Consider the following 22,368-nt stretch of genomic DNA (forward strand, 5'->3'; position numbering starts at 1 on the left):
ATCATTAGATTAATAAACTTAATCTTAATATATAGACGGCGCACAAATATAACATCATCATCAAAATTTGCAAAAAATTATTTCATAGATATCATTTTATTTTATTACTCCTACAGCTTTTCAGTATATTCAAAGTTGTGGATGTGACGTCATGAGTGGTTGGTAGGTGTAAATAATTTTAAATGTCATTAATCACATGTCAGTTGTCATATGTCACAAGCGTCGACCATTTTGTGTGATAACAGTGATGTTAAAATGACATTACACGAGGGAGAAACAAAAAGCACCAACATCTAAAGCGATAAGAATTTTTTCTTTAATTTAGTTAAAATATAAACGACACGGTGTTGGATAAACAAAAATATAGATGATCGACAGATGACTTATGAAGTAAGTGATATAAGACAGATATCGCTGACGTCACACGTGACATAAGATGCTGCTGACACTATTGACAGTTGATACATAAAATGGAAGGTGACGCCAGTATTACACGTGACATATAGGAGATTTATGACATATGGCGTTGGTGGAAGTTGACAGATGACACCGGCAACGCGCGTGACATATGACACTAATGACAGTTGACGCCAGTAATACTCTAATATATGACGTAGGCGGTAGTTGATGTGATGATGGCGCCAATGACAAGCGTGACGCAACTGACAGTTGACATACAAAATGGCAAATGACGGTTGAGGTTAGTAAGGGTTGATTTACAAGTTGGAACACATCTCTCATCACACATGACGTGGTTTCCGGTCTAGGTACCCTCTCGAACAAGATCAATATTATTTTTTTCTATATATATATATAAAATATTTTTGGAAAATATTTAAAAGCGTGCACGGAAATTTCGTGAATAACTGTATATAAACACCTACGAAATTTAGTTTAGAATTCGAATTATCAAAAAGATTTAGAATAATAAAAAAAAAAATAATTATTTTTATTCGATATCCGTACGTGTATATAAGCTGGAATTTTTAATATCGACAAAAATAGATTTGATATATACAGAATGATTCAATAAAACTGCTCAATTATATGTGAAATAAAATTTTCGATACCGATCCATATTGAGCCACCTTGTATATTCGTTGAGATAAATAGCGAATGACATTCAAAGTGCTGGTGAAAAGTTGGGTTATAAATAAAAATTTTTTCGTTAATACGAAACGGCTTTTCTAAAAGGATATATAAGGCACGTTTTTTTTTTTCAAAAAATTAAAAACAAAAATCCAAATTGGATTAAATATTATCATTATTTGTAATATATCCTTTTAACAATCCCGTACACTCAATTTGGAACGGTTCGAGAAAAATTTTTCCATCGTACGATGCCAAAATGAATTTTTTTAATTATCAATTTGAAAAAGAAAAAGAATCAATTCGATACTTTCTATTTTTTTAACATGAACACTTTCATTCTAATACTAATTCCACTAACGTTCAAATAATGTTCAAACACACTTTTAATTATACAGATCACTTTCAAAAACACAACCAAATAATCATTCGATGGATACAAATACCGATACAAACCAAACCGTAATAGGAAAAAAGAAGAAGGAAAAGTAAAATATAGGTTATATAATTTTCCTCCACTCTTGCCGTATCTCGACGTTAAAATCGAACGAATACCCAATAGAATTAATTGGGACCGAATATAAGGCACAAAAATTAATAATCCGGCTAACAAAACGAAAATGCCCTGTATAATAACTGGAATACTTAATACTAAGAGTTGATCTTCGAAACGTTTTTCGTCATTTCCTGAGAAAATAAGTAAAATCCGCACAAATAAATAGCCAAGCGTACTGGATATGAATTGACTATAACAACAACAAAAAATTGGTTCTCGATGGGGGACGTTTGGAGGAAATTTTGATTTTTTATTGTAAACATACTAATTTCTACATGAAAAACCTTGTACTTGATTATGTCAATTAATTCCAAATGCAAATGTTGGAAAAATGTGATTAAAATCTGTCATGTAACCGAAAAGCTGAATCTAATCTGTGGATGGTACGAAAATATGTAGTACGATGGGCAAATTTTCAAAATATCGAATTTAATATCTCTATGATAGTAGAATAGGACTAAATTAATCGGTTAATTAACAACCATGGAGATAAAAAATGAAAGGAACTCGAAATAACTACTGACGACAGTTTCATCGGTTACAAATTGTCAAAACTGGTAATCTGAGAAAAATTGATCGACTTTACCGATCAAAAATGGAAAATAATTGGAAAAAACATGGTGAAAAAACTTACAAGACCGAAATTTCTATCGGTGAAGACTCATCATAAAAGAAAATCACATTTTTATCGATTAAAAATTGTCAAAACTGGTAATATGATAAAAATTGATCGACTTTACCGATCAAATATGGAAAATAATTGGAAAAACATAGTGAAAAAACCTATAGGACCGGAATTTTTATCGGTAAAGACTCATCATAAAAGAAAATGACATTTTTATCGATTAAAAATTGTCAAAACTGGTAATCTGAGGAAAATTGATCGACTTTACCGATCAAAAATGGAAAATAATTGGAAAAACATAGTGAAAAAACCTATAGGACCGGAATTTTTATCAGTAAAGACTCATCATAAAAGAAAATGACATTTTTATCGATTAAAAATTGTCAAAACTGGTAATCTGAGAAAAATTGATCGACTTTACCGATCAAAAATGGAAAATAATTGGAAAAACATGGTGAAAAAACTTACAGGACCGGAATTTCTATCGGTGAAGGCTCTTCATAAAAGAAAATCACATTTTTATCGATTAAAAATTGTCAAAACTGGTAATCTGAGAAAAATTGATCCACTTTACCGATCAAAAATGGAAAATAATTGGAAAAACATAGTGAAAAAACCTATAGGACCGGAATTTTTATCAGTAAAGACTCATCATAAAAGAAAATGACATTTTTATCGATTAAAAATTGTCAAAACTGGTAATCTGAGAAAAATTGATCGACTTTACCGATCAAAAATGGAAAATAATTAGAAAAACATGGTGAAAAAAACCTACAGGACCGGAATTTCTTTCGGTGAAGGCTCATCATAAAAGAAAATCACATTTTTATCGATTAAAAATTGTCAAAACTGGTAATATGATAAAAATTGATCGACTTTACCGATCAAAAATGGAAAATAATTGGAAAAAACATGGTGAAAAAACTTACAGGACCGGAATTTCTATCGGTGAAGGCTCTTCATAAAAGAAAATCACATTTTTATCGATTAAAAATTGTCAAAACTGGTAATATGATAAAAATTGATCGACTTTACCGATCAAATATGGAAAATAATTGGAAAAACATAGTGATAAAACCTATAGGACCGGAATTTTTATCAGTAAAGACTCATCATAAAAGAAAATGACATTTTTATCGATTAAAAATTGTCAAAACTGGTAATCTGAGAAAAATTGATCGACTTTACCGATCAAATATGGAAAATAATTGGAAAAACATGGTGAAAAAACCTACAGGGCCGGAATTTCTATCGGTGAAGGCTAATCCTAAAAGAAAATGACAGTCAGATTGGTTACAAATTGTCAAAAGACCCAAAAATAGGACAATTTATGAACTTTATCAATCAAATGTTGAAAAAAATCGGATATAACGCGAAAAATAGAATAAATGAATATACAGGATCGGCTGGTATTTCAGTGACTACCATTTAAAACAAAATAACAACCACTCAGATTATTGCAACAATTAGAAAGGAATCGGAACAACTTGGAAATGTATTTCCTCTAAAGAAAACGATACAAGTCGTAAAAAGATGTAAAATAAGCCACAGAACCAGCCTAACTTTTGATAACTGCTATCCTTAGAAAAAAATAACAGTTATACTAGTTACAAATTGTCAAAAATGACAATACGAATAATTTTGATCAACTTTATCGATCGAATATGGAAAAAAAATTACAGGACCGGTATTTCTCTTAATAACTAAAACCACTTCTAATGAAATAACAGTTATATTACAGAACTAGCACTATTTCAGCAATAACAACAAAAAGAAAAATCTTCTGGATGGACTTGAAAAAAACAACTGACAGGAATGAAAATTTTTATAACAATACCTCCCACCATCGGTGATGGTAGTTACCGGTACGAAATTAAATAACTCTGGATTCAATCGATGAAAATGAATGATGAGAATGAATTTCTTCACTTTTTTAGTCGATAAATTCAACATGCTGACATAGAAGGAAGTACAATTAGAAAATTGTAACGAAACATTTCCCTCCAAACGTCACCGTCTCTATTCCCTCAAATATTTTTACAAAGCCAACGTTTCCCTAATCAATTTCTTAACGGTACTACCGACGGAAGGATTCCCGCTAGGTCCCGATATAGAATAATTAAATTTAAACAAATAGGGTTGGACATCCGGGAAACTAGTATCAAATATCAAATCTAATTCGCTCTGGCTAGGCATCTTAGGCAAATATTCATGTCTATTCATCACTTCCGCTATATATATTATCTTGTCCGTTATCAATTCGCCAACTTTTTCTTTGCTGATTTGCCTTTCGCATTCGTTACTCAACGATATCAATTCCAATCTGACCGTCCACACTTCCCACGGTATACATTCCGGTTGAAACAACCATCTGCTCGGTTTCTTTTGGAAAAACTCCAAACTTATTTGTCCCATACCGCTACCTTCGAGTCCGCGCAGCATTTCCGAAAAACCGCTTATCTCTTTGCGGATGGCTTGTTCTAAGGACGTCGACGAACAACAGACGTAAGTTAAATCGATAAATTCGCAATCGACGTCGGTATAACCGACCGTACCGACCGAATAGCTACCTTCGTCGGTGTAGGTGAATTTACCCAGGGAACGGTGGAAGAGCAGAGTGTGGAAGATGCTCGCTACCGCTTCGTCCGCTTGCGTACATTCCACCGTCAATTCGAACAATTGAGATCGCGCGTTCATCTTCCGACAAATTATTATTATCACTAAATACGTTCCGTCACTTATCACAATAAAAATCACAGTTAGAACCAAAAAAAATTATTTCTACACGAAACGCTCGGTTTTTTTTGGTGAAAAATGTATCACTTTGTGTTCTTTTGGATGAAAAATAAAAAATAAAAAAACACTGAAGCTCCTTATTTGGTTTTGCTTTTTTAATTCATACCCATGAAACGTAAAGTGCCGCAGATGGTTTTTGTTTTGGTACCGTACGACAGCCACTTGGACAGGCCGAAATCAATCAGCTGGGCGTTGCCGGATTCATCTAAAAGTATATTTTCCGGCTTCAAATCTCTGTAGACGATTCCGGCGTTGTGTAAAAAATCTGCAATCGTTAAAATAAATTAAATACATTTTATAAAATAGAGAAAAGAATTAAAAAAAAAAATAGTTAAAAGCAAAAACACAAAGAGGAAAGGTGAAGAAACAAACGAGATAACTGGAAAGGAGAATATAAAAACAATAAGAGAAAGAAAAAAAAATATGATAAAAGAATGAGCGAAAAGGAAAATGGCAAAGGCAGAAAAAGAAACAAAAGAAAAAAAAACAGGAATAGAGACAAAAATAGATATAAAACAAAATACTGTAACAGAAACAGATAAAAAAGAAAATAAAGAGAAAGGAAACGGCAAAAACAGAAAAATAAAAAAAAAGTGAGACATAGACAAACAGAAAATGAAAGAAAAAAAACAATAGAAAAAGACCAATAGGCAGGAGAAGAATTTAAAATAAATACAGTAACAAAGAAAGAAAAAAAATAGATAAAAAGGGAAACTAAGACAAGAAAATAATGAAACAGAAAGAAAAAACGATAAAGGAACAATGGAGACAAAGGGAAGAGCAAACAAGAGGAGATATAATATACAAAAACATAAAGAAAGAGAGACAAAGAGATAAAAAGAAATATTAAGACAAATAGAAAAAATAAAAAAAACAGTTACATAGAAAGAGAAGAAAATAATAAAGAAAAGAGACAAAAGTAGAATGAGAAAGTTGACAATCAAATGAAGAAAGAAAGACACAGACAGAAGGAAATAGAAAAATAATAAATATGTAAAGATAAGAGAAAATAAAGGGAGAGCTGAAGAAAGTGGTCAATGGGAAAAGAAAAATAAATAGAAGACCTAAAGTGGAATTAATAAAGAAAATATAAACTACAAAAATATAATTAGTGACAAAACGAAAACAAAGATAAAAAATTAAAAAAAAAACGAATTAAAACACGACAAAATCGAATGAAACGAAAGGAAAATACCAAGAGAAAAAAAAATTATGAACAGAAATTAATACAAGACAAAAGACGGTCAAAGAAAGAAAGAAGAAGCGTTAGAAGATGAAATAGGATAAAAAACAGAATGAATTATATACGAAACTAACAGAAAAAGACAAGACGGACAGAGACAAGAGACGAAAAGAAAAATGTAGATGAGAAGAAGTTACAGAATAGAAAGAGAATAGGCCAAATGAATAATGGTTAGGTTAGGAAGAGGAATATAGAAAGAGAGGAAGAAACCAACAGAGAAATACAGAAAAAGATGGAACAGATAATGGGAGAGATAAATATGGAAACAGTGAAAGAGACAGAAAGATAAGAGGTAGAAATAGAGAAACAGATGCAAGAAGAAAAAGCAGGTAAAAGGAAATAGCGCTGTAAAGAGAAAAAAAAATAGAAACAAATGAAGAAATATAAACAAAGACAAGGAGAGAAGAAAAATGGTGGAAGCAAAAAAATTCAAGATAACAAAATGAAGAATATACACAAAAACAAACTGAAAAAAAATAGAGACGGAAAGAAAAAGGTGAGGAGAGAAAAAGAAATGGTTAGAAATGAAAATTTTCAATAAATATAAGCAATTCGTCGATGAGAAAAATGGTTTTGTCAACATTTTTTATACGGTACATTATGGCGGACAGACTGTTGACAGATGACAGAACCAACGACAACTACACAACACAAACGACAAAATGACACAGAACAAAAGACAAATGACTAATGACAGTTGACACAGAACAAACGACTGATGACACAGAACAAACGACAAACGACTGATGACAGAGAACAAACGACAAATGACAGTTGACACAGAACAAACAAAAAATGACTGATGACAGTTGACACAGAACAAACGACTGATCACAGAGAACCAACGACTAATGACTGATGACGCAGAACAAACGACTAATGACAATTGACAGAACAAACGACAAATGACTAATGACACAGAACAAACGACTGATCACAGAGAACCAACGACTAATGACTGATGACGCAGAACAAACGACTAATGACAATTGACATAACAAACGACAAATGACTGATGACAGTTGACACCTACCATTCCTTACTACGTTCCACCTTTAAGTGGCCCATCCCTGTTGATTAAAATTCCGCGATATTTAAAAAAGTATATTATGCAATGTAATACAATTAAAATGGATTAAACGATATGAAGAAAGGTCAACTATTAATGGCGGTAATAATTTTTTAAAATATTTTAAACTTACCTAATGCTAAAGCTAACTGAGCAATGTACAATCGAACCAATTCAAGTGGCAGTATTAAATAAGTTTTGAGTAAACTGAATAATTCACCACCTTCCACGTACTCTGTAACTGAGGGAGAAAAAAAAAAGACACTGAATCAATAAACGTCGAAAATCTCAACGTAAAATAATCAAAAATATTATTTCGATATTTTTTGTTCATTTTCTAATTTCTTTTAAAAGATAAAAACCAATTCGAAAGAATTTTTTTAATTTTCCAATACAGATGATTACAAAAATATCATTTTAGGGGGGAAAACACTTTGTGTCAATAGAATTCACTTTAATTTTGACAAAATACCTATAATTATAAAAAATGATAAGGAATCATGATTTAACTCAACAATCAACATTACAGTAAGATTTAAATCAAAAAAAGCTAAAAACTGGATGAAAAGCCATAAGAATGTTAAAGAGTTTTTTCATATTTTTCGCTATAATCCAAAATTTAATTGATATTTGATATAAACTGTATAAAATTACTTACAGCCACACATAATTAATTTAAAAAACAGATCCTAAACCAAATGAATCAATAATAGTATATTTAGTAGTTCAAATGTACCATACCTAATTTTCCACATATATTATGCGGAAAAGTTGGAAAACTGTTTTTGATCAATTTGAGGAAAACAATTTAGTGAAAATGACTTCAATTTTACATTATATACAGAGAGGGTTGAAAAACAGTACATGATAAAACAATAATTTATAACGAAATGGAATATGTGGGCAGAAAAGTGGAAAAAATGGTCCTCAAGTTTTTAATTAATTAAAAACAATAATAAAAACAAAAAAAATGAGATGTTGATCATACTTTTAGCAGGAACCTAAAATTTAAAAAGTATTTGTATAAACTCGCAAACGGCCGATTGCAAGTTGAAATTTGTATAGTAGTTCAAATGTACTAGATAATTATGTGGAAACTTTGAGAAACCAACAATTACAATACACAGTATTTGATTTGAACAATACAAAATTATAAACCGCCACAGCAGATTTTATTGGAAAAAGCCGAAAGTTGAAAAACCAGTCCAAAATATTCAAATCATATTCTAGAAAATGAATTTGGAATGTAGTTCTGAATGTTTTTATCAGTTTTACTGAAAGAAGTAGGCCTGAATTTGTATAGTAGTTCAAATGTACCATATAGAAATTGTCTTCAATGTTTCAATATATGAAGCTATAAACATAAAAACAATAATTAAAGAAATCTGAATCTGGAATTATATACTAATCAAAAAATTGAGGACCATAAGCTTTTTTCAAAACTTAAAATAACCAAACACTAAACAAATAATTCAATGTATTTCAACAGTTTACTAGAATATAATTCCTCAATGACACGTAGTAGTTCAAATGTACAATATATGCTTTTTCATACTTATTAAATGAAAAAGTTGCAAAACTGTAAAGTTTCTTCCATTTTTTCGAGTTGTAAAGAACAAAAAATATAGAATTAGAAAAAACCAACAATACTATACCTATAAACAATCTTTTTCTATTCTGCCAATTGAAAGGACAGTTCACAATGAACGGATGATGTCCACAAATCTTTTGGATCTGCACCTCGTCTTTAACTTGCTGCACAGAATTTTCTTCAATTATCTACAAATAAAAACAATAGGAATCAATAATATGAAGAATTACCCAAAAAATTACTATTTTTGGATAATTGATACAAAATATATTAGCTAAAAGACAATATGTCATTACCTAAATACTTAATGAATTCCAGAAGTTACATTTTAACAGGAAACAATATAATTTTAAATATTTTTACTATAATATTCACTGAAATGTAATAGATAAGCTCACCTTAGACTTAGAGAGGACTTTTAAAGCAAATATTCGTCCTGATTCCAAATCTTGTGCTTTGTAAACCTTCCCAAATGATCCTTTGTTTATTTCTTCTATAACATCAAACCTCTTTTCGTTGTAAGAAGTAGATACGGGAAATTCGGGTAAGAAACAGGACTCTAATTGGGATACAGGCCAAGCGGTTTTACTAGATTCGTAGGGAAGAGTTAAAGTTGATTCTTTCCACCTTAAAAATTATTGAGTGGCGCTTATTTTATTACTGATAAATATAATAGACAAGCTAAATCTCCATTTTTTCTAATTTTATTTACTTCTAATGGTTAGAAAACGAAAATGGAGAAAATAGTACTGTCTATCAAGGTACTTGACCTTATTAGTCACGAGTCACGGACTCGACCAAACAATAAAAACAGATGGAAAGATTAGTTACTTGAATAAAATAACAGTCGTATATATCCAAAAAGGGGTAGCAATAAAAATGAACAATTATTTATTTATAGTTTAAATTGATCACCATGGGACATTCTGTATAGAATAATTATTACAGGTTTCATTGGCTTGGAAACAAAAAAAAATCCGATTAAACCTACAATCAAATTTTTTATTTTCAATTTATAACCCTAGATAAGTCATTAGATGGCAAAATTAAACAAAAGTAGATATTTTCATATTGATAGTGAATACTAAGATATATATTTTATTATTTCAATAATTATACTAATTATAGTGATAATTTATTATTATTTTATAAGTTTTATAAAGTTTTTCATAATGATATTTAATAAATGTTGTGGTAGTGACCACTTAGATCACTAAATCTTACTCACAAAATTTTTTCTATGGGGATGTACAAAAACGAAAAGTCATGCCACTCAATTTGAATAGATAGATTATTTACATCATCAAATGATTCAGGAATATTGCTAACTTTACTCAGATATGTTATATAATGTACAAAAAGTTCTATTTGTATAACGTATGAACTACAATGGAAATAAATTTGAATAAATAGTTAGTAAAATAATTTATTGATACAATGGTAATTTATCAAGGATTAAACTGTTTTTATTAGAATGAAAATATAAATGTTTTACTTACTTCAGGACGTTGTTTAATCTAAAAAATTATGTATTTCCCCCAAGGACAGTTTTAAAATCCCATTCAATAATTATTTTTTTTTTTTGACATGGACCTGTTCAAATAATCTATTGTAGTTTTGATTTAATGCAAAAGATAACGTGATTATCTCAAAATGATAATGTTTATTTATAAATAAAAATATAAGGGTCATTTCCTGAATTACAAACACGTGGAGGATCACTGACAAATATTTAAATGCTTTGTTATAAATAATAGAATATATCATGTAGTATAATGTAAATATGGCTATTTATATATTTTAGTTATAATTAGAGAACATATTAGACGTTTAAATGTTTAAAAAACGCGTTTACCTTCTTCTGGAGACTCTGGACCAAGGTCTTGAAAAACTGTACGTGGATTGATGGCTGCTGATACTCGCGAAAGATCTACCACTCGAACTGTTATTGAAATGCGCGTTTATCTAGATAAAAATTTACACGAAAATATACAATGGCGCAGTTGTTATAAACAATACAAAAGGTTAACACTTACTTGCTTGAAATGATCCTCTTTTTGTTTGTAAACACTGTCCACAGAATTTGTACTTGGATCACTACGTTTAGTTGTTATATTTCCCATGAAAATGCACATGGAAAATAACTGTACAAATTTTGTTGAACATCTCAGCTGTGATGACCTTTAAATTAGATAGGGTAAAGAAACTTTTTTGTTAGTTTGATATTTCGAGATGTCGATGTATTTGATGACACAAATTTAATACTACGGGTGTTTCCTTCTTCGTCACGCTCTCTTTGTGTTCGAACAAAACCATTTAATTACGTAGAAGCTAAAAGGAGACAACATCAACATCGTCTTGTCAAATATCATTTCCAAATGAATTTCAAGCAGTTTTTCGCGTTATTAAAATTGTACATATACGTTAAATATTGCATAATGATGAGTAAAATATTTGATTATATGTTGTTTTTTAAAATAAGTAGTTCGCATCAAATATGTGAAAAAGGCGCAACTTTACAAGTGAAGTTTAAACATTAAACGTCAGTTTAAACTTTAGACTAATATGAAACTGAAAATACCAACTTAATTTATTTAGAAAGGTTAACGTTTTAACGATGTTACTTGGAGCAAATAGTTTAGGTTTTGCTAAAATGAGTGAATATATGTACAGAAATATCAACATTGTCAATTTATTTAGTACTAATATTGTATTACTAAGGAAGTAGAAGGGATTTGATTAGCTGAAGCTTAATTATAGCAGCTGCATTAATAAGTCTTTTCGTGAAACGTGATTTGAGACGTCGGCCATATTTCATTTATGTGTATATAGCCCTTTTTTGATTGAAATGAATATCTTTAACCAAAAAACACGAAAGTAAAACACCAATATAACCATAATTTTAATGTAAATAACGTAAAATTCGGCCCCCAAGACAATATGGCGGCTGGTTGTGACGTCATCCAGAAATGATCTTTTCGGTTACAAATATGTTGATCAAAAGCACTATCTTTATTAAAATTTAAAACCAACTCAACTGTGACCTGTAAAAAGAAGCAACTTTTTAATTCTTGATATAAACTAGAGTTTAATCCGTAAGGCAAACTTTAGTTTAATCTACAGTTTCACTCAAACTTGTAATATTGCATTTGAAGTAATTGACAGGAGACAGCACCAATATCGTCTTGTCAAACGTCATTCACAAATGTATTCTAGGCAGTTCTTCGCGTTATCAAATTTTTACATATACTTTATATATTGTATAAAATATTGTTAGACAAATATAAATATTTTTAAAATAAAAATTCCCGTAGTTAATTAAAAATGCAAAAATATCATTCATTTTGTCAACTAAAATAATTGACATAACATTGTTAGGTTATCATAAAATGTCATAATAGACAATGATCACTTTATTAGTAATTGGTAGGGAATTTTACTAGCGTTTTTTTAGAATATCACAATTATTTATTGTTCTTTATTATTAGATATGTTTTATTAATATAATTATTAGTAGATTTCCGCAATACCAAATGGATCAACAGACACAACTTCAAAATGTACCTGATAACGTAAAAGGTGTGAATTGTAAACATTTAAAAAAAATAAGAATATCACTGTTTTTTTTATAGATTTGAAAGCTCAAATAGATGAATTGATATCGGAAAAGAAAAAGATTCAAGAAGAATTTAATATACAAAGAGCAAAGTTGAAAGATTTGTTTTTATTAAATGAAGGTAAGTTCTAAAGATACCATATTATATCAATATGAATAAGTTTAACTATTCTGTAATTTTGTTATTTATGAAGTAGGTTTGAACAAACCGTATGTTTTAAAGTAAGTATAATTGATTGATAAACTTCTATTTTAAATATATATACTTTAGTTTATATTGAATAAAGGAGTGTTATTATTTATAGCCGAATTGGTTAAAAGGACAGAAGAAAACGTGCAATTGAATCAAGATTTGATTAAATTACGAAATGAATTAGACGATTGCAAGAGTCAGCTTGTTGTAGATAGTATGACTTTAGAATCAACTTTCGAAGTAGAAAAAAGGAAAGCAGAAGAAGAAATTGCTTCTCTACAAAGATTAGTTCACGGTAAGTTAACATACATATAAAAATTTTAGTACCATATTTCTAAATTTACTATTTTTTGTGCTTTTATTTTAATTTTTGAGAAAAATTGGTAAATATGTTATAGAAACTGTCGAGGAATCGAGTTCTACGAGAACTCTGTATGATATGGAACTTAAAAAATTACAAAATTATATTCAACAATTACAGAAGGAAGTTGGCGATTTGAAAAGAGAAAAAAATCAATCGCCGCATCACATATCACAGGTTAGTGTTTTTTAGACACAAAATATATTTTTTCTCAACACCTATTCATACATACACTAAAATCTTGAACACTAGACTTGATTATAAAAATTTTACAAGCTTCCTAAGATCTATCATCTCTCAACTAATATATTCATCATTATTTTGTCCATTTAAAGTTATTTTTATATTGACGGCTAGCAGAGTTGACCTTCTATTCTGTTAAGAAGTTATTCTCTTGAGTTTAAGTCGATTTACATCTACTGAATGCTTTTTTTTGTTTCCTAGGGCGAAACTAAATTTTCAGTGATATTCTGTGATTCTAAACGTTTAGATGGTGCATTAAACTTTTAATTCATAATATAAACATGTTATCTTCCACGTTTCCTGATACTCAATACTTAATTGACTCCAACCTATTCTTGGTGTAGCTAAAAGTGTTGCTTGCAAGGAACTGGATAGAAACAAGCAAAGATGCACAAAGAAGGTCCTTCTGCCTCTGTTCCCAAACGACTGTTTTACTCAAACAGGCATGAAATTCGACTAGTGACTCGACTTTCAACTGGACGCGTTCACCTAAGATGCCACCATGGGCATCACAAATAATCCACACCGCCACTGGTAGCTGGAGGAGGATAAAATGGCAGATCACCTCATTGGTTTCTCAAAGGACATAAACTTTTGCTAACAAGAGGGGCCTATCGGAAGACCTATGTGATTAACTGCCCTGGGCCGCTCAAAATGCTACTATGAGCCATGAACTTCACTGTAAACTCATGTGGAGTTCATATTTAGATAGATTGATTCGTGAGGAAGGTTTAGTCCTATATTTTAATAGGATTTTTTGTGAATTGGTTGAAATATGACGATAATTGTTGGAAGTTTCAGCAAAAAATCAAACTTACCTTAAAAACGTGCCTAATTCTTTCGAGCTATGATAAAACAATGCTTGGTGGGGAATTCTTTTACTCTTTTCATATCATGTAATGGTTATATTTCATTGTAACCCCAAGCTGATGAGACCCAATAACAAATAAACAATATGCTTCATTATCCATAGGTTACTTGTAAAAAAAATATTAATCATCTATATAATGATTCAGGCTTGTCTAGTTTTAATTAAAATCTGTTAATTTGTCTGGAAGCTCAAAAGTATAAACCATTAAAAACGATTGAACATATAATTGATTATTAAAGATTTTTATATGTTTTCGGTGGAGGTACTTTGTGTTGTTTATCAAAAAATATTTTTTGCAGACACTAAAACTGCTCATACATATTTTTATCGGATGTTGTAGGCCAGGTATTGAGCAGAAATTATAATATTTAATAAAGGAAATTAGAATTTTGAGACATTAATTATTTAGGGTAATTTTTATGAATAGAAGTATCAAATACAATTCAAAATAAACAAAATTGATAAAATTCACGTGTATATTTTTTTATATAAATTATATTGAAAAAATTTTGCCAAATATATTAAAAATTTTAATATCCAGTAACAGGACTAAAGTATTTAGTGATAACGTTAACAAATACACATTTCCCTTGATAGAAATAGACTTTAAAAAAGACATCAGTCTATTTTTGTTGCATTTTAAAAAGTTTTGATAATTTCGTAGCAATGCTGAATTTAAATAAGGCGAGTAATTCAATTTTTAGGTTATTAATTTTTTTCCACTGCGAATTTCAATTCTTCGGTTAGTTTATAATAAATTTTATTCATTAAATGAATTTTATATGAGATTTCAACAAAATTCAACGATATATACTTTGTTAAATCGAATGGAATAGCAAGCAAAGTCCTTTCAAGACTTATAACTTGAACTATAACTTTTTAGTAGTTACTATTTTTATTTCTATCAGCTACAAATCTCGAAGAAATTGCTTTTAACATCTTCTACTTCAATATGTTTCTAAAAAATTTGTAAAAATTGTTGGTAAAACAATACGAAATGATAACTTCAATAACCGGAAAAAGGAATATCATTAACGGCTTCTAGAAATGGTTGCAGTTTCAGAAAGGTTACTAGTTTCACTGACGGAATCTTAAAACTTGAAGTAGTACCTTTTAATTTGCCATAATTCCACTAAAGGGATTAACCAGAAGAAAAATATACATGCCACATGACTGGTTCTTTCAAAAACACTCTACAAAGAATCTGTTTGAGTCCTAAACATGTTATTATAAGTGAAATTAAAAAATTCAAGTCCAGTAGTGACTTGAATGAGTTAAGTATACAAATATTTAATTAATTTTTTGCTGTATCTACACCTAGAGCTAATTTCTCACAGTTTTGGTGCCTCTCTTCTGTAAATCCAGTTCTGAAGTACTGATAATAGTGTATCAGATCATTTTTGAATTGTTTCCGAGTTACAATTTGATTTTAATTATTTCAGGAACACAGTTTGGCACCTAGTCAAGTTTTCAACGTTCTAACAAAAGGATTAAAAAAATTAGGTGCCGATTCGTTTTCTTCCCAAGAAAGCGTAGAAGATTCATTCAAAAAGGTTTTTTAAAAATCCTATTTTTTCTTTCTTAATATAATGTTTATTTCTTTATTTGGTTTTAGACTGAAGAAGATGCGGAGCTTCTCAAGTCCTTAGTCGAACCGTTAAATGATCAAATTAAAGCTTTAAAAGAAAAATTGAGGGCTACGGACGAACAGCTTCAAAGGTGCAGGGAATGCGGTCATCAGCAAGAAGAGGTAAGTTCAGCAAAAAAATACTTTTTAAATTTTTTTTTTTTTTCATATTAGTTTATCCAACATTCTAACTAGGTTAAATAAGTTATTTTCTTCACCCTGTAACCCTTCAACATTCACAAGAAACTTCTATAACAATAAATTCAAAATGACTACCAGACAGGGTTGACCGAACTAAAGTGGACCTCTATAGACATCTGAGGGTGTAGAAGCTAAAGTTTAGTAGTACTAAAATAAGAAGTATTTTCCTCAGTTAGTTAGATTCGGCATAGGATAACCTTTTGTTTGTGCTTGGGTCGTCCTAAAGTTATGGTGGCTTTGGAACCTGGATTATCAATGCCGTTCATTGAACCAGAACCCTTTTGATAGCTAATAAGTTGTATAAGAGAATCACAATTGGTCTGAAATACACTGGGTGACCTTAGCACAGTTACATGGGGTCATAGGGGCAATTAAATAACCAATCAAGCTTCACCTATTCCTTATATTTGACCGGAACCCTTCTCATAGCTGATAAGTTGTATAAGTGAATAACAGTTGGTCTAAAAAGGTCACAGGGGATTGTATTTTTGTTCTAAAACATACTGGGTGACCTTAGCACAGTTACATGGGGTCATAGGGGTAATTAAATAACCAATCAAGCTTCACCTATTCCTTATATTTGACCGGAACCCTTCTCATAGCTGATAAGTTGTATAAGTGAATAACAGTTGGTCTAAAAAGGTCACAGGGGATTGTATTTTTGTTCTAAAACATACTGGGTGACCTTAGCACAGTTACATGGGGTCATAGGGGTAACAAAATAACCCAAAAAGCTGCGCCAATGGACGCTGATATCCGATGAATTGCATGAGAGAATGTAACCTACGTTATAAGTCACAAGCCATATTTAACTATTTACCCTGTAACTGGGTATGTAGTTTACATAATTTAATTTATTGTCAATATATGTTAATTGTATGGTTTAAATTTGTTTTAATATCTTGTAGCCAATACATTTTAATATTTCGGGTCCAATATATTTCAATATTTTGTTGCTTACACACATTAACATGTTGTAGCCAACATAATACTTGTAGCCCGCATATTTTGATATGTTTTTATCAACAAATTTCATTATTTTGTAACCAACACCCTTTAACATTTGTAACCAACACATTTTAGCATCTCTTAGTAAAAAATTTCAATATTTGTAGTGTATAGATATAAAATTTTGAAGCTTCCATATTTTAATGTTGTGTAGCCAACATGTTGGGGTATTTTGTAGCCTACGTACTGTAATATTTAGTAACCAATAGACTAGATGTATTTTGATATTCCGTAGATGATTTATGCATGTGAAGATACCTCTCCTCTTCACACAAGTTTGAATGCAACCGCAGCTACAAATACATCATTCGAGTCCCACAAACTGTCAATATGTGACATGTGCAGTAATTACGAAGCTCAGTTAGTTAGAGAACAGAAACATTCCAAAGAATTGGAAGCCAAAGTTGTCGCAGCTGAAAAAGCGGCCGAACGACATAAGGAAGATTTGCTTAAAGAAATCGGATTCAGGAAAGACATGGAAGAGAAATGGAATGAAAAGAAAGAGGAACATAAAAGACAGGTGGGAATCGAAAAAGATTTTTTTTTTAGTGTAATTTTATAATTTGAATTTTTAGGTGGCGGAACTGACGAGAATGACCGAATGTACCGAACAAGATCTGAAAGAATTACAACAATTTTTCAATCAAACTTGTTCTGAAATGAAAACGAGTCTTGGAAAATTAACACACGAAAGGGAAATGGTTCATCGAGAACTAACTAGGTGAATAAAAATTTTTTCTCACCCCCATTTGATGGTATACTTTTCAAGAAATAATTTATCTTCTTCAGAGATCGAATTTAACTGATTATTATTTTATTAATTGAAAATTTGTTATTTTTTTTAGGTTACAAGAGGAGAACGATATGTTAGTTGGTAAATATACTGCGCATTCGCAAGAACTGCAAAGTGAAATAATAAATTTACCGGATACTGTACAGGTACGAATTTATATCGTTGAAAAGAACTTTTTATTTTGCAGAAAAAGGAAAATAGCAAGACTGAGAGGGTGGATTTTTCGAAATTTTCCCAGTTTTTAATTGTCAACTTGACCCCTGTCAAAATTTGAACTAGCTAATTTTTGTTTAAACAATTTTTTGATATGGAACTTGTGAAAAGTAAGAGTACTGAAGAAGAAGAATGTTCCTTATATTCAATTGAAGTCTATACAACCCCTAAATAATTTTAAAAATCAGATATTGTTATATTAATTGCCTCATCAGGGGCTAGAGACACATTTTCAACGATTCTGGATTTTTTTGGAAAATTCTAGCAATTTCTCAACGATTTTGTAGGAAATTTCTTAATAATTTCAGAAAATCAAGCGATTCCTAGCGAAATTTGGAGAATTCCAATCAAATTTTCAACGGTTTTTGGAACATTCAAGCAAATTATCAACAGTTCTGGATTTTTTAGGAAAATTCAAACAAATTACAATAAAATTTTGAGAATTCAAGCAAATTTTCAACACTTCCGGAAAATTCAAGCAATTCCTAACAAAATTTGGAAAATTCAAGCAAATTTTCAACAGTTTTTAGAAAATTCAAGCAATTCCTAACAAAATTTGTAGAATTCAAGCAAATTTTCAAGTATTTTGAATACTTCTAAAAAATTGACAGTTTCCCAGCAATTTTGGATCTTTTTATGTATGATATGTCATAATAATTTCGGAAAATTCCAGCAATTTCTAAGGAAATTTGCAAAATCAAGCAGTTTGTCAGTAGTTCTAGAAAGTTTACGCGATTTCTAAACAATTTTGGATATTTATAGAAATAGTGGGTAGATTACCTTAGAGGTAGAAAGTAATGGTTTTTTATATAAACGAGTAATGGTAGAGATATAATATATGTGGAAAGGTTTAATGAGTCCATAAAAGGTCAGGACGATACTAGGGTGCAGTTTACTTGACAAAAACCCAACAAATAGCTCCCAATCCTCCTGATTTAACCCCGAGTGACTATATCTTGTTAATAAACCCGAAAAATCAGCTCAATGGAAAGATAAAAAAGCTATATTGACATATTTGATACAAAAACGTGGATTTTGTTGAAAAAAATTGATGGATCCTATTGTTTTTTTTTTGTAGGAATTGCATGAAATAATTTTAAAGAATCAACAAGACTTGATCATTTGTAAAATAGGCAAAGAGGCGCAAGAAACAAAAGTGAATACGCTCCAATCGGAAATAATGTTGTTGAAAGATAGAATAACTAACGATCAACATGAACGTAAAGGAATAGAAGACAGTTTAGAACACGAAATCAAAACTTTGAGGTAAAATCTCATATATCATATCTATTTTTTCAAATTTTAGTTGATTTAAATGTAAAAAGAAACTGTTAACTAGAAGAAATCACTTTTTTTTAAATATTTCCATGGAATAGATATATAAAACCGTATATGGTATATTTGAACTACTACGCATATATTACCATGGAATAGATACAGAAAACCGTATACGATACATTTGAACTACTACACTTTATTGAGAAATTGAATATCATAGAAAATGGCGAAATCCATCGAGTTATTCGACTAATTTAAATTTTGATAAATCCCTTTCTGATTATTGGTGTTTTTCGACCATTGATTTGCTTTTGATAATTTAGAAAATCAACAAAAGCTCGTGGTTCAAAATATTTTATTCAATATATTAGTTCTAGATTCAAATTTCTTGAATTGTTGCTTCAAACTAATTTTCAAAACATTATTACTCCATATTTTAAAACAATATAAACTTTTTTATAAATTTTCACTCTATAATGTTATGGAAATCGATTCTTTAGCATTGCCACAAGGTAAATTTGAACTACTACACATATATTTTCATGGAATAGATATAGAAAACAGTTTATGGTTAGGTTTATGGTACGATTGAACTACTACACATATATTTCCATACTGTATAATATGGTACATCTGAACTACTACTTTATCATCTTTTGATGAAACTGAAAGAACTATCCAGAATGACGTTTTGAAGCAGCAACTTAAAATCATTATACACATCTTTACTTTTACTGCTATTCATACATTTTTTAATTTTTTGTGAATAAAAATAATCTTCAATACTCTATTACAACAAATTTCATTCAATATATAATTTACCCAATTGTGTAACTTTAATTCTCCTTATCTCGAAAAATGGAAGACATTTTTAGTAAATTTTTTTCGAGTAAACGATCAAAATCAATATTTGAAGTATTCTATATAATATGGATAGAAAACCAAGTTCGGTACATTTGAACTACTACAATTGTTTTTTTTTAATAAAACTAAAAAATAATGTTAAATACATTCGAAATTGATTTCCTAGGATATGATTAAAATGTATTGAACCGTTTAATCAGGATTTGGCTTTATCAAATAATTCTTTGTGGCTTATTGTAAATTTAAGAGTTGTTCAATTTTAGCTTTTTCCTATTGACCCATTTTTTAGCTTATTTTCATTGAAACTTATCCTATTAAGTACAGGCATGTTGTATTGAAGGGGTACTTTCAATTTTCTTATTATTAGACTTTTTTTTTAAGGAAACTAGTGGATGTAATGCATAAAGAGAAAAAACAAATTAGTAGCAATCAAGAGAAATTGATAAGTTCCGACAATTTAAATAGAGAAAAATTGCAGGAGCAGAATAAAAGGATCGAAGAAATGACTGAACTTAATGTAAGTTTATTTAATGATAAATATGTAATTGACACAAAAAGGGCCCAGAATTATTCATTTTTTTTTTAATATGTGATCTACAATTCGATAAATTTCCATTTGACTCAATTTGTATCAGTGTTACCCTAAGTAGTTCAAATGAACCTACGAGATACTTCCATCATTTATTCATGAGTTTTGGGAATCTCTACACTATATGAAATTTTAATAAGTAGAATTCTTGAAATTTGACGATTCCCAATTGTTTATTTCGACCATTTTTTGGTATCATATTGATTAATAAGGTAATTTATTACCTAGATGCAGTTGCTTCGATACAAGCTGGCCCAACTCAACAGGATTCCTTCCTAAATTATTTTTGCTATAAAACACTTTTGCATAAAGATTGTCAATGGACAGATCTTCACGTACTGAGTCCAGTAACACCAATTTCAACATACAGAAACGTCAAAAGTTTTAATATTAACACAATATTAAAATAATTCAATTCCGATATAGATTCAATAATTTGTTTGGAGGAGTATTAATTTAGGTTTGTAAGACATTTTTGGACAACAAAAAGTAATAAAATAGTGATTAATAGGCAAGATTTGAACTATAAAGCAGCTTCTCATCTCCCACAACATAAGAGACAATTGAACTACTTCAAGCTAGTGTCAGATAATTGACAAAAATCATTTTACGAATGTTCAATTTTTGTTTTTTTATCAATTAAAAGCTAGAGCTAATTAAATTTCAGCTATAACAAATTACTTGAGGTTACTTTTTTGGTTTTTCTTTTTTAGAAAACTTTAGAACAACAAAATAGTGAATTAAAATCTAGGGTATTCCAATTACAACAAGAATTAGATAATACAGAAGCAGTCCAACAAGATTTCGTTAGATTATCACAAAGTTTACAGGTTCGTATCAATTTTTAGTCAAAAATTTACAATATATTTATTATCAAAAATAATTTTTCTCCTGTAAACAGGTTCAACTAGAAAAAATTAGAGAATCCGACACAGCGGTGCGATGGCAACACGAAGAAGACGTCGACGACTGTCCGAATTGCCGGCAGGTTTTCTCGTCAACGAAACGCAAACAACATTGCAGACATTGCGGTCAAATTTTTTGTCAAAATTGTTTGGTTCGAACTGTACTTTCCGGCCCCAATAATCGCCCGTCGAAAGTTTGCGACGTTTGTCATACCTTGTTAGATAAATCCTCGGCGCCATATTTCAGCGAAGTACCGCCGATGACTTGAACGGCTCATTTTAGGAACGTAGACGTTGAATGTGTTTAAAAAATGTTTAAACCTGTATAAAATTATCGATTGTATTTGAAAATTGAATAATTACAATTTTAAATGATGAAAATTTCAAGTTGTTTTGTATTTTTCCCTAAAAATTTCCTATTAACGACAAAAATCATTTACATTATGATTCAGTAACCAAACTTGTGATTTTTTTTCATATAAATACAACATAATCATATACCAGCTACCATATTTGCCAGATTTAGTCCAAAATGAAAAATATGCAACTAAAGTTCAGATCGCAGAGAAAATTGAAAATTGTGTTTCTACTTTGACAATTAAAAAAATTATTGACAACAAATTTGGACAGGAACACA

The 22,368-nt window shown here is 30.0% G+C and overlaps 3 protein-coding genes across 3 annotated transcripts in view; 1 reads left to right on the top strand and 2 right to left on the bottom strand.

Moving 5' to 3' along the window:
* Positions 1 to 14,899, bottom strand: part of LOC130449412 (serine/threonine-protein kinase S6KL) — a 55,422-nt gene extending 40,523 nt beyond the window's left edge. The window contains exons 1-7 of the mRNA XM_056787214.1: positions 14,201 to 14,899; positions 11,006 to 11,300; positions 10,825 to 10,934; positions 9,368 to 9,596; positions 9,034 to 9,157; positions 7,512 to 7,619; positions 5,173 to 5,331 (exon numbers count right to left, since the gene is read on the bottom strand). Coding sequence (XP_056643192.1) covers positions 5,173 to 5,331; positions 7,512 to 7,619; positions 9,034 to 9,157; positions 9,368 to 9,596; positions 10,825 to 10,934; positions 11,006 to 11,104 — 829 coding nt within the window. The 5' untranslated portion in view covers positions 11,105 to 11,300; positions 14,201 to 14,899. The remainder of the gene's footprint in view (positions 1 to 5,172; positions 5,332 to 7,511; positions 7,620 to 9,033; positions 9,158 to 9,367; positions 9,597 to 10,824; positions 10,935 to 11,005; positions 11,301 to 14,200) is intronic.
* On the bottom strand, positions 4,190 to 5,165 carry LOC130449414 (autophagy-related protein 101). The gene has a single exon (XM_056787217.1). The coding sequence runs from the start codon at positions 4,965 to 4,967 to the stop codon at positions 4,308 to 4,310; it is 660 nt and encodes a 219-aa protein (XP_056643195.1). The 5' UTR covers positions 4,968 to 5,165; the 3' UTR covers positions 4,190 to 4,307.
* LOC130449409 (rab GTPase-binding effector protein 1) lies at positions 12,152 to 22,112 on the top strand. The gene is made up of 13 exons (XM_056787211.1): positions 12,152 to 12,548; positions 12,602 to 12,706; positions 12,891 to 13,073; positions 13,177 to 13,316; positions 15,696 to 15,806; positions 15,869 to 16,003; positions 17,325 to 17,609; positions 17,665 to 17,810; positions 17,935 to 18,028; positions 19,174 to 19,361; positions 20,619 to 20,754; positions 21,540 to 21,656; positions 21,728 to 22,112. The coding sequence occupies exons 1-13, from the start codon at positions 12,503 to 12,505 to the stop codon at positions 21,998 to 22,000; spliced, it is 1,959 nt and encodes a 652-aa protein (XP_056643189.1). The 5' UTR covers positions 12,152 to 12,502; the 3' UTR covers positions 22,001 to 22,112.
* The last annotated feature ends 256 nt before the right edge of the window (positions 22,113 to 22,368 follow it).

The sequence above is a fragment of the Diorhabda sublineata genome, chromosome 10 (genome assembly GCF_026230105.1).
Source record: "Diorhabda sublineata isolate icDioSubl1.1 chromosome 10, icDioSubl1.1, whole genome shotgun sequence".
Lineage (NCBI taxonomy): Eukaryota > Metazoa > Arthropoda > Insecta > Coleoptera > Chrysomelidae > Diorhabda > Diorhabda sublineata.